The following is a 16,687-nucleotide window of genomic DNA, read 5'->3' as shown; positions in this document are numbered from 1 at the left end:
GCCTCAGTCTCTTCACTAGTTTTCTTTGGTATCCTGCAATATGTGTGTGTGCGTATGTGTGTGTGTGTGTGTGAGAGAGAGAGAGAGAGAGAGAGGGGAACAAAGGTTACATACCAATAGAATCTGATACTTTGTCTGGAAAGCTAGGAAAAATAGAAAATCTAAAATCTAGATCTGTCATACATTGATGGGTAGGTAGGAGTGATAATAGAGTAAACATGGTGAACACGGTTGGGGAGATGAGAGCTAGAGGCCATCATATACATCAGTACATCAATACACAGGAGTCGTCGGGGAATAGGGGGTAGAGGTTCAAGGTGTACAACAGCTCATCTCAAGAGATAAAGCATTGGTCTTTGTCGTAGGGTGTCAATGTCCTCCGTGCTGAGTCGCCTAACAGGTCGTGCTTGGTGTTGATCAATGATGATCTTGATTCGCTTGCGTGTGCATCTCTGGTGATGTGAGGATCCTTATAGCTTGGGGAGCTGGACAACTCTATCAAGTAATGTCCCCTATCTAGCAGGTAGTGTCTCCTCTTTGTTGTGATGTTGCTGAGCAGGCAGGGGTTCTAAAGAGAGAGGGAGAGAGAGAGAAATGAAATGAAATGATATATTAACGTCTACAAAAGGCCAAAATGACCTATGAGACCAACTGATTACAATGATGAGTCTAGTACCAAGTCTGGGTACAAACAAAGAAACTCATAGGAGTGCTACCGACTCCTATGGGTGGCTGGTAGAGAGAGTTGCCACTTAGTTTAGCCCTCCATGTTTTAAAGTTAGTGATAATCATAAGAACCTTCGAATGTGCTGATTTGAAAATTTAACATTTTCCAATCTTAATCAAATGTTGAAGCATTGTAACATAGCTGAGGATTTTGAGATGTATGAGAGAGGGAGCACGGTGGGGTAAGGCCCTTTCTATACAGTCTTATCTTTCTCTCATTCTTGCTTTGCCACTCTTGTAAGGACTTGAAGGGTAGTGTAACAAGTCTCTTCACATTGGTACCAACCACAAGATAGCTTTTTTCGCCTCTTTATGGGTGTGACAAGAGGGGAAAGTATGCTAACTCATTTCCTACGGGCTCCAAAACAAATAAATTGACTCCCTATATAGTGCAAAGAAATTCTAAAGAGAAGAAAAACGTTAAAAGAAAGCTAGAAGAAAGGTGATGAATACAGATGTGTCAATGCACGCTTGCCCACTTCTTAATATGAACAAGAAAAACCTTCTTACTTTCCATTTCCATTGGGCTTTTCATTTCCTAAACCCACCCTTAAATTATGCATTTGAAATGTTTTGAAATAATTTTTATTTTTTTCGAGAAAAAGGGAGGCCTACTTAGCTCAAGAAAAAAAGAAAAGGCTGCAAGCATGGAAGCACTAAATGTCCCCTTTTGATGGACGAAAAAGGATTAATATATTTGGTTAATCTCGAGAAATCATTTGCCCAATCTCCAAACAACCCAATTTGTAAAAAGCAAGGGCGATGGAGAGAGGATTCCAAGATCTAATATGACCTAAGCATAATTACTCGTCGTGTGGACAAATATCATAAAAAAGTATCCTTAGACAAGGTTTCTTATAAGCCCCCCCATATACATATAAATTATGTTGCCTCCAGACAATCCACAAAAATTTAGGACGGGCTTTATTCCAAAATGCAAACAATTGGAATTCATTTTCTCCTAATAGTAGCCATCGCCACGAGGGATCAACATCTAACACTGTCACAGGCTTGGGCACCCCAAGTTGGGAATCCGGCATGACACATGAGAAAATCACTTAAAATCATTCACAAATTTAAAACTTGAGTCGACACGACCTGGCGTACTTCCGTGCCAGAGGTATTGGCCCCAAAACTTGGCGCCTCTTTCGGTATTTCTTTATTATATGAATTCTTAAGCAAAGTACAACTCCCAAAAGCCCCTAACTCAAAAGCATGAAGTCCCAAAAGCATCTGGTTCCCAGAAGCTACCGAAAGCCATCAGTGCAATTTGCAAAAATCCACACAGGTTGCCATGTCAGCACCTGTCAGCGCAAATCATGAAAGTCCGTATTGTCTGCCACGTCAGCCTGTCGTACTACGAGTCGTACTGTCTGCCACGTTAGCATGCCATATTGTCCTACCATGTCATCTGCTGTGTGTGTGTGTGGGTATCTGGGTAGTACTGCCGTGTAATCATTTTGTGACAAACACCTTAACAAGTCGGGTAAAAATGGTCGATTAAAGGGGCATTTCACAAATCGGTAGAAAATGTCCTCTGTGGCATACTTGTAGTGTGACATTATCCTCTTCCACATCTCCCATCTTTGGAAGCCTAACCGCTTTGCGAAGGATTAGCTAAAGGAGTATTGATTTCTTCTGGTGAATATTGATGTCCCAAGTGCTTTTACTTATTTCTCCCTCATATGATGTTGCATTTTAATTCCTTACATTGCTATGCGTTGCCAAGTGAAGGCTCTTCACATTGATGTAAGTCTCTCACGATATTTATCAAGTTGGTTTGTGATTGTTTACGAGTTATTTGTCGTCATATCTTGTGATTTAGGCATGCATTTGATGAACCATTAGTTGCATCGTGTAGACATAAGCATTCATATGTTGTAAGATACCTTTTAACGCCAATTTTGACCTGCTAGATTTAGGGGTAAAGTTTAATGTTGTTTTTGTAACCGCATGTCATTTGGTGATTCTAAGACCATAGGATTGACCATTTTAGTTCTTATTATCATCCCTACAAGTTTGGTTGCATTTGACTATCATTTGGTCCACGAAATGGTAGAGATTGACTCACGAACATAGTCTAGTCCCCTTTGAAAATTTTGGGGTCATTTGAGAGTGGCTATCCTATTGTAGTTTGCATTCACATTGTATTTCAAGGACCTGACAACTTCTTGTTGCCTCCATGCCCTAGCCGAATCTAACTATGTCTCTTGTATTGACATTAATGTGAAGTTCTTGCTGATTTTGCCATAAGATTAGAACGAAACGGGGATCACTGTTTAACATCCCTTGATTAAGAACTCCACAATACAAGAGAGGGGTGTTTGTTACTCCCTCCTCTTACCTCCACCAAATTTGTGTGCATGTTGAGCTTGACGGAAGGCTCGCAATGCTTGGTAAAAGCTATTGTTACAAAAGTCTCACATCAAAAGCATCATCATAACTAAGAAATCGAGAGGAGAAAGCAAACTAAGGGCAAAAACAAACATAATTAATTTAGTACATGTGCGTCTCTAAGGGAATTAATGCCCTGCTCCCAACTACCAATTTTTTGTGGTTTGTAAATTAAGCAAGTGTAAATGTTTGTGGGTATATGTTGAAAAGTGAGAAATGCTAAAGGAAGAACTTTCATCAAACATTTTTTATTTTTGTGGGTAGGGTCTTTATAGTCGACCACTTTTGGGCGTTGAGTCCCCTGGGGGCATTAGTTGAGCTTCTTACCACTCTTGGATGAGAAGATTTTATTCTTCAAACTCCCTCTTCACTCTAACTTGAATATCTCCTTAAAGTCTTCGATGCCTTCATAAGTTAGTGCTCACCTTATCTTTGGGTCTTTGAGGGAAAATGTGTAGCGGTTCAATTTTATGATACTGTGAATGAGAACACTGAGCTCATATATGTAATACAGTCAAGAGTAGGGGATGCTTCTTTCAAGTCAAAGACTAGAAACATGCACTAAGTTGCATTTATGATACTGTGAATGAGAGCACTGAGCTCATATATGTAATAGAGTCAAGAGTAGGGTCTGCTTCTCAAGTCAAAGACTGGAAACATGCACTAAGTTGCATTTATGATACTGTGAATGAGAGCACTGAGCTCATATATGTAATAGAGTCAAGAGTAGGGTCTGCTTCTCAAGTCAAAGACTGGAAACATGCACTAAGTTGCATTTATGATATTGTGAATGAGAGCACTGAGCTCATATATGTAATAGAGTTATATGTAATAGAGTCAAGAGTAGGGTCTGCTTCTCAAGTCAAAGACTAAAAACATGCACTAAGTTGCATTTATGATACTGTGAATGAGAGCATTGAGCTCATATATGTAATAGAGTCAAGAGTAGGGATTGCTTCTCAAGTCAAAGACTTGAAACATGCACTAAGTTGCATTTATGATACTGTGAATGAGAGCATTGAGCTCATATATGTAATAGAGTCAAGAGTAGGGGCTGCTTCTCAAGTCAAAGACTGGAAACATGCACTAAGTTGCATTTATGATACTGTGAATGAGAGCACTGAGCTCATATATGTAATAGCGTCAAGAGTAGGGTCTGCTTCTCAAGTCAAAGACTGGAAGCATGCACTAAATTGCATTTATGATAGTGTGAATGAGAGAACTAAGCACATATGTATAATAGAGTCAAGAGTAGGGTGTGCTTCTCAAGTCAAAGAGTGGAAACGTGCACTAAGTTGCATTGGTCCTTAGCACTAAGTAACACCCATATTTAAGAGGGGGAGGCAATGGGATCAAAGGCAGAGAAGCTCACGCACAAAAGCCGAGGAGATCGCATCCACAGTAAGCAAATAAAAAAGTAAACCTAGACGGGCACTAAACCTTGACAACCTGGGAATGCATGTCACCTCACAATATAAGGCCATAAAAACGACTAGGCATACATGATGCACGCGTGGGTGAGGTGGTTAGCTTATGCGACCCTCAACCTGGACTGCAAGGCCACCGATTGAAACCCCAACAATGCACCTCGTTTATCCCACTGGCCGAGTTTACTACGCCTCGCTTTTTGTGCGACCATGTTTAGTGCGCCTCGAGATCCCGCCCCTCAACCCAGACCGTAGATCCCATTACTCCACCCCGCATTGAATATGGGTGTTACTTAGTGCCAAGGTGCATTGGTGGTGCTATTTTGGTAAATGTTGCCTCCTCGTCTCTCTTTTCCTTGCAACCTCCCTGGCCTCACGCATGCTGCATGGAATACGCTTATGCTTCTCAAGCCATCGCCAATGACCCCTACGATGTGTGTGTGTGTGTGTGTGTGTGTGTGTGAGAGAGAGAGAGAGAGAGAGAGAGAGAGAGAGAGAGAGAAAGAGAGAGAGAGAGTGACGAGCAACTGCGTGCGGAGCTAGGAGTGGAGAGTGGAGCACCTCTCACTCTCTTTGTGCTTCTGTAGACCAGAAAATCAAGAAGGGCCACACCCTTTCGCAAGCCGTAGGCCTTACACGGCCCTGCCTAACCATAGGATGCCAAACGAAGGCACGAGTGACCTTGCCCTCTTCCCTCCTAAAAGACGAGGGCAGAGTGGGCGAGGTTTCATTTAAACTGCATTGTGGAGAGAGAGAGAGAGAGAGAGAGAGAGAGAGAGAGAGAGAGAGAGACAGTTCTATCCTCTTTTTACCCGAATAGTTTCATTTAAATGTGTCCGACATACTACTCGCTCTCCTCTTCAATTTTATTCCATTTCTCTCAAGATTCCTCCCACTCATCATCGCCTACCTTTGAAACATGGGAAGGCCTCATCTCCGATCTTCCAAAAACAAAGACGGGCATCGAACTCAACTCGCTTGCTTAAGGGCTCTGCGAACCATCTCGTAACCAGTAGCGTTGGCACACAAAGTTGCTGCCTCAGTTTCACTTTATGTTATTACAATAAACTACTGCCGCCCCTTCGCTCAAATGCTGCCGCCAACTGCTCGTCAACTGCTGCCGCCCCTTCCCTCTCATGGCCTCACCTCCCCCATCATGGGTCGCCACCTGCTTGCGAGCAATCATTGCACTGCGGCACCTTTCGGCTCTGCAACCCTTCGTTGTCACAACGCGGATCTTCGTTGATTCTCACTAATAAAATATTAAAAAAGATCGTACCACCTACTCGCTCTCCTCTTATTATATTCCTTTATCTCACAGATTCCTTACGATTCCCTTCCTGCATCTCAAGGGAATCATATTACCCTTTAAAAGGAATGAGGTGGGAGAACTCGAACTCAGACAGACAAAAGCCATCGACTCTATGAACTCACGTTTAACCACAAAAGCAGCAAGCCTCGACGGCTTCGTCGCATCTCCACTGCATTAAAAAAAAGTTGTACGCTCGCAACCTCTGCACCCACCCTTCTGCTTGGCACGCCACCTTGCAGCCAGCTCCTAGATGGATAAGAAACTCCTCAAGCACTCTCTCTCTCTCTCTCTCTCTCTCTCTCTCTCTCTCTCTCTCTACGACTACAATCTTAGATTCTGAATTTGCTTGCAATTCTCAAACTTAACCATGCGCTCTAAGCTGCACAGGAGAATCACCCTTGATTCTCCTCTTAATTTCCTTTAAAAAAATTGAATCATCTGCTTGGGAGTATGAAAAAAAAATAAAAAATAAAAAATTGTTATGTTTCTCATACGGTGAGTCCTAGGAGAATCACCCTTGATTCTCCTCTTAATTTCCTTTAAAAAAATTGAATCATCTGCTTGGGAGTATGAAAAAAAAATAAAAAATAAAAAATTGTTATGTTTCTTATACGGTGAGTCCTACTGCTACTAATAATGGCAAGTTCTTCAACTTATTCATTAACCTTGAATAGTCTCACGGAACCATTTATTTAGTTAGGCTAAAACTTTAGCCCACAATTTCACATTCCAGAATCGGAACCAAGCGGAGCTGTCTTGTGTACTCTACATCGATTAACCTAAGCCAATTGATAACTCTTGGTTGCTCTGCGTAAAGTGTCAGCCTTAGAATTTTTTTAAAAAAAGAAACATCACTTAGCCGTCGCCAACGCCAATTGCCATTGTCATCTGGCGTTCCTCTAACGATGCTTGCCGCCCATTCCCTCTCAAATTGCCATCGATGGATCGTTGCCTCTCTTGCCACGAGTTCTCCTCTGCAAAGAGCATTCACCATTCCCTTCTCTTCCAAAGGGAATAACCTGAGATACCCTATAATACAACAATAAAAAAGATTGGGCTCCCGAATAGTTTCATTCAAATGTGTCCGGCATACTACTACTATACATACTGGTTCGTTTCTTATTTTATAGGTTGGATTCTTTGAAGATTCCACTTGATGTATGAATGCAGGCCAGGCAACGTCTTCAAAACCGTTAGCTTGCGCGTCGAGAGATCGATCTCCAGACCTGTGACAGCAATGATTGGTCGCTGAGCGAAGCCAACCCACCACAAAGAGGGCGTGATGACTGTCTGACGAGCAATTTTCATTATAAAAAAGAAGCTATCCAACCTGACTTGCGTCCACGCTTGCATCGCACGCCAAATTAGCTTCAGGCCGCCCAGGCTGGCTCCGCCCCTCCCTACCTTTGCTCGTTGCTTTCTGTTGCTCCTGTCGTCGTGCGGCTTTACTTTCGTAGCATCTTCAAAAGATTCTGCTACTGCATCTTTTTTTGAAATCGAGGACTCATCTACTTTCTCTCTACTCGGTCTACGTTGCTCTTTTAAACAGAATCTCGCCAGATCCCCTCCTCCCTCCGTCTCTCTCTCCTCTCTCTCCCCTCGGCCGTCGCCCCATGTGCTTCGCCATTGCCGTGTTGTGAGCCCTGCCTGCACAGCAGATCCTCAGCAACATCTGGAGCGAGGCGCAGCCCCCCCCTCTGGCCCCCGGCCCTGCTTCTGAACAGGACCTCCTTGCACGCTACTCGCCGCCACATCTGTGTGTATACTCTGCACCTGCAACCGTCCCATAAACCCTACACAACAGGATGTCTGCCATACGACTCAGCCGCCTGTCCGGTGTCCGCAGAGGACAAGAAATAAAAAGGTGTCTCTCTCTCTGCCCCGCCTGGCTCCCCTAATCCTTGCCCCCGTCTCTCTCTGGCTGGATGTCCTTGCCGCCGTGCCACGAGCCAGACACAGAGAGAGCCCTGCCTGAAAACTCCAAGCTTCCTCCCCTCGCGATCCAACCCCATCACAAAATCAATGCAATGCACAGGAAGCCGAAAAAATCTTCCCGTCTCTCTCGCTGTTGCTGTCTCACGGGCAGCATCGCAGATGTCTCTCTCTCTCTCTCTCTCTCTCTCATAACAGGTTTTGAGTTCAACTTTGCTCGCCGGCTAGATCTTTAAGGTCTCTTGGATAGTTTCCTACGACCAGTGTTAGAAAAAAACCGGGGTATAGTGTATTTTAACCGGCTAAAATTTTAAAATCCTGGTTAGATTTTGAGCTTGACTTGAAGAAAACCGACAAATTTACACAAGTTTTAGTGTAGATACTAGCAAAATCTTCAAATTTTGACCTAAAAACCGGTAGAATTTCAAGTTTGCCCTTATTGTCTTTGGTTAGGAAAAATGTATTTTTCTAGCCATGCCTACAACGTTAACACTCTCTTCTTCTTCCTGTGCCACCTGACAGGTCTCCTTTTTTTTCCTCACAGCCACAAAGAGCAATTTTCGGGAAAAATGTGTCTCAGCTTAATATCGTGCCATTTTGAATTTAAAAAATGCCGGTTGAGGGCGAGGGGAAAAGGAAAAATTCCGCCCCAAAATAGAAAAAATAGTATAAAAACCTAAGCAATAGACCTAATTTTCTACAATTTCCTCTTGGCAAATTCCAGAAACAGAATTTTGTATGTTTCTGCATACGAGTAGTCGCTCCAAGTGCTCCAGGTGTCAAGTGAGACCTTGACTCCTCAATTTTACAGCACTTCGAACTCTTCTAACCACTTGGTGGGACGAGGCTCTAAAACACTTAGCTTTACTTTTAATCCCTTGAAACAAAGGTATCTCCTTGGATTCTAACAAAATTAATGAATGCAAAATTGGGCGGGCCTATTACTTGCTCCGTTTTATATTTTACCTAGAATCTCATGCATATTTCGTTCAACAATATGCTTCCTTCTCCCCCCTTCTTGTAAAAATTGAGCAAACATACCCACACTTTTGTAAAATAATGATCCCAAGAACTGAACTCAGACCCCCTCCTCATGAACTCTATTGGGCCGTTGTAAACCATTATGGAAGACTATCGCAAGTTGAATGGTCCCTATACCTTGAAAATAAAAAAAACTCTATATGGAACGCTTTGTGTTGTGCAATCTGCTTCGCACCCAGTAACTACCGCCCACCATCTGTCGCTTAACTGTGGACTAACGCACCATATCCGCCAGCTGTTAGCCTTAGAATCCACAATTGCATTTGCAAAATTATGCCCACACTTGTCATACAAAGTGAGCTTATATAGCCTACGAAATAAAATGCCAGATGCAACAATTTCATCACCAAAACTTAGATCATGTATTGTACATCTGTCATCCACAAATTTGACTACAAGACCAAGTCTAGCAAGTGCAGATATAGATAAAAGATTCTTCTTGATCCCAGGTACGTACAATGCATCAACAAGTGTGAAAAAACTGCCATTTGTAGCAGTAAGCACAATGTTTCCAACTCCCTTGATTGGATAAAAGAGGCATTGTTGGCATAAGTGGCTGAATTCCCATAAGGGACGATCTCGAGAGAGGTAAACAAGTCACGATGAGAGGTAATGTGCTTTGTAGCACCACTATCAAAGTACCACACTTGAGCATTTGTAGCAACTAACAAACATGCATCATGGACAGAAGGATCATACGTGCACTCTGCGCTAAAAACCCATTCTGCATCAGCATCAGCATCACAGTCATATTTCATAGAAGACTCAACAATAGCTGCATTTGTAGTGGAACTAGTATTAGTAGTGGAACCAGCCTCTTTCTTCTTAGCCTCTTTGGCCTTCAATTTAGGACACTGCTTGATCAAATGATCATTAGCTTTACAATAATGGCAACACATCTTCTTTTTGCCCTTATCACCAAAATTCTGAAACGAATTGTTGCCAACAAAAGCATTAGGAATAGGTGATTTACCACTTTCCGCATGAGAACCATGAGAAGTGGCTACATTGTTGTTACAACCTTTTCTTTGGGGAACAATAAAGGCCGATTCAACTGCACGATCTCTAGTCCTATTTTTTTCTAGAGAGTGATTATTGCAACAGCAATGTGCATAATGCATCAAACTTGACAACTTCAGGATTTCCTTCGGTCATAAGTCTCCAAGTGCTAGCAAAAGTCTGGTAAGAATCTGGCAAGGCATCAAGAACAATTTGCACAAGGGAACTGTCTGAAATGACTTCACCTGCAGAAATAAGTTGCTCTCGATATCCTTGACACCAGCAAGAAAAGTGTCCATGTTATCTTTCTCATGCATAATCTTTGACTCCAGTTCTTTATGCAGCAATGCAATTTTTGTCTCATTGCGACTTGCATAAAGACCAACCAGAATACCCCAAGCCTGTTTTGCAAATTTTACTGAACAAATGTGGGGAGTAATACTGCGCTTCACAGATAACACAATCAATCAATGCATGAGCTTGTGCATCTTTCAGATCCCAACGAGCTTGAGCAGCCATAGGCAAAACAACTCTAACAACAGCAATCCTTGCAACAAGACCTGCAACATCCTCAACATCGCATGTATCCTCAAAACCAGGATGACATCAATTCCCTACACAATGTTCCAAACGCCCTTCAACACAAGAACATGTTGCATCATATAAGCCCACATAGGGTAATTGTCACCATCCAATTTGTCCTCAGCAGTTAACATCTTGAACACATTTGTGTTGTTGTCAGCCATGGCAAATGCTACACCTGATGTGAAAAATTCTCAAAAAGAGGAGAAAGAAAGTGGGAAAAAACACGTGCTATATAGAACAAACCGTAGAAGATTGTATGGGACCTATTATGCAAAAAATGGCACTAACAGAAATTATGTACAAAATGACAAAATTGCATACGCAGTACTGCCTGTAGTGGAAATGGAGGCTGAAATGAGCCCAAATCAAAAATCTAAGCAGACCAAGTTGTACGAGCTTACCCACAATATTTGTTGACTTACGAACACTCTCCAAAGCTCACAAAAATCAGAGAAAGTGAGCAGGCATGCGTTTGAGCTATATGCAACTAAGCTCGAGAGGATGCAACTTGCTCTGATACCAATTATTGAAGTTAGGGTTGCAAGAAAACACACACATCTTGGAGAAGAGGAAGGAAGCTCAAGCACACAACAAAGAGTGTATTAATTAGTGTGCAATGGAAAGATAGATTGTCCTAGAGTGATGGGCGTATATACAATGCACGAGGGAAAAACCTCCTAGTGAGGGAATAAATGCCCCAGTGATCCTAAAGTGTGTTCACACACATCACTACCACGTGTATATGGTAACATGTGCATCATATTGAATATTTGTCATCCATAAGTTTTGCTCAACCATTTCAATATACATTGGTGCCCGTTTGAAATCCATACAAAGAGATAACTTCTTTTCCCTTTGGTTAATATTTTCATGCTTTGAAAATAAAGATATTCCTAATTGGTTTTTAAAAAAAATTCACTACCTACATAGTGCAATAACGCTTCAAAGAAAAGAAAACTCTAAAGAGAAAATAAAGGAGAAGAGAAACACAAATGCACCAATGTGAAGTCGACCCCCTCTTTATATGGACACAAAAAGTCTTTTGACTTTCCACCTTCATGTGCCTTTTCATTTCCTAAAATCACCCTTCAATTATGCACTTAAGATGTTTTGAAAGGCTGTTTATTTTTTCAAGATTGGAGAGACCTAATCATGCTTAGTTTTATCTCCACCATTAAGGTCAATATATAAGGTCCAATGGTCTGATTGTGGGGTCCATTGACCAAGCGTAAAACATCAGGGCTTTGGAGAGTAGCTTATAGTCAATCACACTATCCCCATCGTGTTTTCTACAAGTAAATCCATCAGTTCCACTCCATAAAGCTACACGATTGGCAATGATCATACCCGTGCTATTGTACATGTTTGAAAGTAACTTTCTAAAGTGATCCAACATTCAAGGGATCCTTCTTCTCATCATAGAGAGAAGCCATGGAAAGGGCTTCCTCTAATCAACCACACATTCCTACTTGCTAATCACTTGCACACAATCATGTGATTGAAATTAACCTCTCACATCAATCACTCTAATCACAACTACACAAGCATGCAATTAACATACCTACTCCGCATTAGTGTGTCCATTCCGGTACATCCCCTCAATGCGACTACGTATGTGCACACACTAACCGCACACCTTGTAAAGAGAGAGGAAGAGAAGGAAGGCATAGCCCTCACACACCATGGCCAAAGGTGTGGATAGAAGAGATTAACTCAAAAAAGGGATTAGAGATCTACCATCACACTAATACAATCTCACTCCACATAATCAAACAAAGAAGACTAATAAGAAAGAAAGTGTAATTGACTATTAAAAATCAAGAGCTACATGGGAATGGAAAGCCCATGAGTCTCATGACCATCCACTCTACAAAGAGAAGAACTCACCCAAGAACGACTTCTCATTAAGCATAAGGCTCTTTTATAGCTTTGGGCCTCAAACCCTTCAACTATGGGATAAAGTTGAGCTCTCTAGCATAGACTCATACAACTTTAAAACTCCTAAATGAACCCAAAGCCCTATACAATGAACAAAAAATATTGTGCACTATAGCACATCCACAGCTTGGTGCATAATCAATGTAGCCTGTGTTAGCCGCTGCTAACATTCTTCCCTTCCTAATTTCGCGCACATCCTCATGTGCCGGTGAAGCAAGACACGGTGACATGGTAGAAATCAAGTCCATGGAAGAAATGTTGAGCTACAAAACATAAGAACAAGTAAAGAGCATCAAAGGCCACCAAGAATGAATAAAACATGAAGCACAATGAACAATTACACAATGAATTTTTTGCTTCTAAAAGATGGGTGAATCATAGTCAAAAACTAAACAACATAAAGCAAAAAAGACACCTATACTATTGTGAAGATTAAACCACTTGAAATTTCAGTTTTATGCATGAAACACAAGCAATCAATTATGACCCTAAGCTAATGCAAGTTCATATACTTACTAGCCTAAAAACCATGCGACCATTCTTAATAAATCATTCAAGCCTATCATGTCTAAGGGCTATAAAAAAGCTCATAATCTATTAGTACATTGTCATAGCTTTTTGAAGTTCATGGAAGGTTTGTTTTTGTCATTCATTAAAAAAAAGTAAAGCACAATACAAGGCTACCACCCCACGGCAAGTCTAGGTGCGACTCTCGGCTCCTTGAACCCTCAAGAAGGCGTTCCAAAAGCCTACTAGCCTACCAAGGCGACAGCTAACCCCTATCAGCCCAGGGCATCGGTTTAGGGCCTTGACCAAGCGAGCCAAGATGATTCCCCTCGCCAGCCAAGTGCTAAGAAGGTGCTAGGCCTCACAAAGACACAACATAACATAGAGAATTTCTTTTTATGTGTCTGGTAGCATTTTTGCTACTTTTTTCTTGACACTTTTTTGCTTCATTGATTCATTTTAAAGCACTTTTGTATTGCTTCCTTTATGAGATGCTTATGGCAATTGGACTAAAGGACTAAAGCCTAATCATAGCCCTAGGTCATGTTAAAAATGAATGGAGTATTAAGACTATCACTAAGACTGTACGACTAATGAGAAATGAACTTACATTAATCTAAGGTCAAGGCCAATTTCCTATGATTAGCACACATAAAACCTAATTTTTTGATGAGTTAATTTTCACAAAGCAAAGTGTTGAAATTTAAAAATGCTTTAGCTTTTAAACATGAAAAAACCATAGCTTAGAAGCAAAATTTCACTTAAGCCAAGCAAGAGAATGAAAAGATGAACAAAAGAGCAAAATCATGGAAGGATTATACCTATTCATGCTCTTTTGAGCATTCTTGAGCAAGCATCCCCTTTGTAGAGAAGCATCTTGATCTTTTGATTTGCAAAAGAAGCTGATTTGAAGACAAGTGTGAACACAAGCTCCAAAGCCTTTTATTGAAATCCAAAAGCACACAAAGAAAACATTAATGAAAACCTAAAGCTAGGGTCTTGCATACCCGAATTTGCCAAAGGAAAAAATCCAAGGGAAAAAATGCCTTTGGTTATGCACATGATGCTCTTTGAAAGCAAATTTATGCATACACATCAACAATGAGAGATAAAATCAGCTTCTACATAGGCAAATTTTACAATTTTTACAACCTCTCATGCATGGTTCAAAGTTGATTAGTTTCTAGCTCAATGAAATATGGAATTAAAAATAAGCCAAGAGGTGAAAATAATTCAATTTTGAATGAATTTGAAGCGGCTCTTGATAGCCAAATTTTACAATTTAAAGCTTTTCAAAAAGTTGGCTAACAACTAGCTCACATGAAATTTTACATTTTTTAGAGCAATCTATGAGCTAGAGATGACTGCAACTTGATGAAATGGAAATGAATGGCTCTCACTAGCCAAATTTTATACTTGAAAGCTCTCAAAAAATTTGGGTACACATTAGCTCAATACGAAAACATTTGCATTTTAGACCAAGCTATGAGCTAGCATGTATACAACTCTTAATCCAAACAATTGGGATGGATCTAACTAGCCATATTTTGCAACATATTGCAATGATGACCCCTTCTTGGATCATTTGGAAGTACACACCTGCCCACAACCTTTCAAAACAAAACTCAATCATTAGTACTTTTAGGCATTTGGAATTTCAACACAAGTACTAAAAATGCACTATCAACCACAAACCTAAATTTACTGCTCTCCCATGATCATTCAACGGATCTCAACTTTAGTGCTATGCAAGGATTTTTCATTTAGAGAAAGCACTAAAATGCACACTCAATATTGAGCTCAATTTTTAAAGCACAAGACTTCTTGACCAAGCATAAATGTATCATTAATGTAACTCTTGTTTGAAGCTCAATTGTTAGTGCATGACAACATTTGTGAGTCAAAGTAAGCCTCAAAACATACCATGACCATTCACAAACCAAACATTTTAGCGTCATTTCATGGCCATTCACCCAAAATCTATGTGAATTTTAGCATATATAGCATACATATCAAAAAAGAAAGAGATTTTACCATGAATTGCACAAAATTCTCTTTTTCGATAATCAAATGTTGGCTCTAAAAGTGCAACTCAAAATGCATCTAAGCCTTGATTAAATAGAATGGCTCTTTATTTGAAGAATTTTTATGGTTTTTGAAAGTTAACTTCAATCGTGAGCATTCATTCAATTTTTAATGCATCTGAAATGAACATTTAGTACACCAACCATCATAAGAGTCAAGTCTCGTGCTGCAGTCCATAGGCAAGAATGAGGGAGGTGGGAATCATCTCTTGATGATAGTAATTTTTTTCTCTCGTCTTTGTGTAGCCTAAGTGACGTCAGCCCGTTTGTGGGGAATTAAGGGACAGAGAGAGAGGGGGGATGTGTGTGATGTAGAGGCGCAAGGTTTAGGAGCAAGAAGAAGAGGGAGAAGCGAGAGTGAGCAATGGAGGACTCGGTAGGGCCGACGATCACAGCAAATCGTGAATGAGCTCCATAATTTCGACAGTGCCCTAGTCATCATCGACTCTTCCTCAGGTGCTGCCTCGTCTCTTCCTCAGGTGCTGCCGCATGAGCAGGAATCTTGAAGGCATTAGCAAACATCCGGGAGCAGCAACAAGAGTGGGATTTTTCAGTCCAAGAAAGGGCAGCAACTATAGACACACCATACGCAAGTCCGTATGAAAAAGGACAGATCCTAGGCTTTGCAAGAGGACTCGGCTTTTTCTCCAGAAAGCGGGTGCGTGCAAGTTATGCGTTGGTTGGAGGCTGGAGCAGTTGATGGTGTGTGTGTGTGTGTGTGTGTGTGTGTGTGTGTGATGGAGTGGATAAAGCCAACTGACTCAGGGCGGGCCAGTAGGAGCCAGCAGCCCAGCTTGCATGTGTGTGTGTGTGTGTGTGTGTGTGTGAGTGTGTGGATGCGAGCCTGGCATGTAGGCGACAAACCCACTCCAAGCCAGAGGCGAGGGCAGGTAGCGCATGTGTGTGTATATAAATAGGCCTGTGATGCCGTGATTAGAGAATAGCCGCCCAATGTGGAAGCTAATTTGGCTGGAGCACCCAATGGCGAGCACGAGGTTAGGGGTAGTGGGGATCCAATCACCTAGAAGCCAAAAAGGGGTAGGTGGGCGAGAATCACTTAGCGACAAAATGGGGCTAGCAAAAAATGTTTTCATTTTTTTTTGTTGGTTTAGAAAACCTTTTGGGCTTGTTCCCATGGAGTAAGCGTGTGGAGCCATGTGTACGAGGATAAGAGGGAGTGAGAGAGAGACACCTGGATGTATGGTACTGTGATGGTAAAAGCAAGCAGACACGAGTATCTGCAACTTAAATATCAATTTCAAATGTCCATCAAGCACATAATCTGGCATATAAATTAATGCATATTTTTCATGTTCAATCAATATTGCATCAATTTATCCTCGATTGTGTGAAATTTGAGTCATGCGTCTTAATTCTAAATCTACATTTTTAATTGATATTGCTTCCAAATCAAGAGCAGAAATTCAATTTTCAATTTGACATTGATGCACTTTTTACTCAATTGGGAAATGCTCGTAACCAAATTAATTAGGGTTGTCATCTCATTTGCACAAGCAAATCAATCATTGCAACTTAAGTTACTCATATCCGCAGATATCCACAATTAGGCAAACCTAGTTGGCACAATACATAGGTCAAACCCGATTATTTGCAAAATTAATTGCTCATCTTTAGAAGCCCTAATCATCCAAATCCAATTTGGTTTGTCATCACATTGCTACACACTTTTGATTCATATGGCATTCACAAATTTTCATACCCCATTGGCATACATAGCAATA

The 16,687-nt window shown here is 41.1% G+C and overlaps 1 protein-coding gene across 1 annotated transcript; it reads right to left on the bottom strand.

Annotated features, from left to right (window-relative positions):
* Positions 1 to 6,493: 6,493 nt before the first annotated feature.
* LOC147429148 (uncharacterized) lies at positions 6,494 to 8,299 on the bottom strand. The gene is made up of 4 exons (XM_086495298.1): positions 7,513 to 8,299; positions 7,190 to 7,387; positions 6,968 to 7,085; positions 6,494 to 6,888 (listed from the first exon to the last, which is right to left on the bottom strand). Exons 1-4 carry the CDS (start codon positions 7,611 to 7,613, stop codon positions 6,847 to 6,849), a joined length of 459 nt encoding a protein of 152 aa, XP_086351424.1. The 5' UTR covers positions 7,614 to 8,299; the 3' UTR covers positions 6,494 to 6,846.
* Between the last annotated feature and the right edge of the window lie 8,388 nt (positions 8,300 to 16,687).

Source organism: Adiantum capillus-veneris, chromosome 22 (genome assembly GCF_014529385.1).
Source record: "Adiantum capillus-veneris isolate H3 chromosome 22, ASM1452938v2, whole genome shotgun sequence".
Taxonomy (NCBI): Eukaryota; Viridiplantae; Streptophyta; class Polypodiopsida; order Polypodiales; family Pteridaceae; genus Adiantum; species Adiantum capillus-veneris.
The sequence above is the reverse complement of the archived record's forward strand: the minus strand, read 5'-3'. Positions and strand labels throughout refer to the sequence as shown.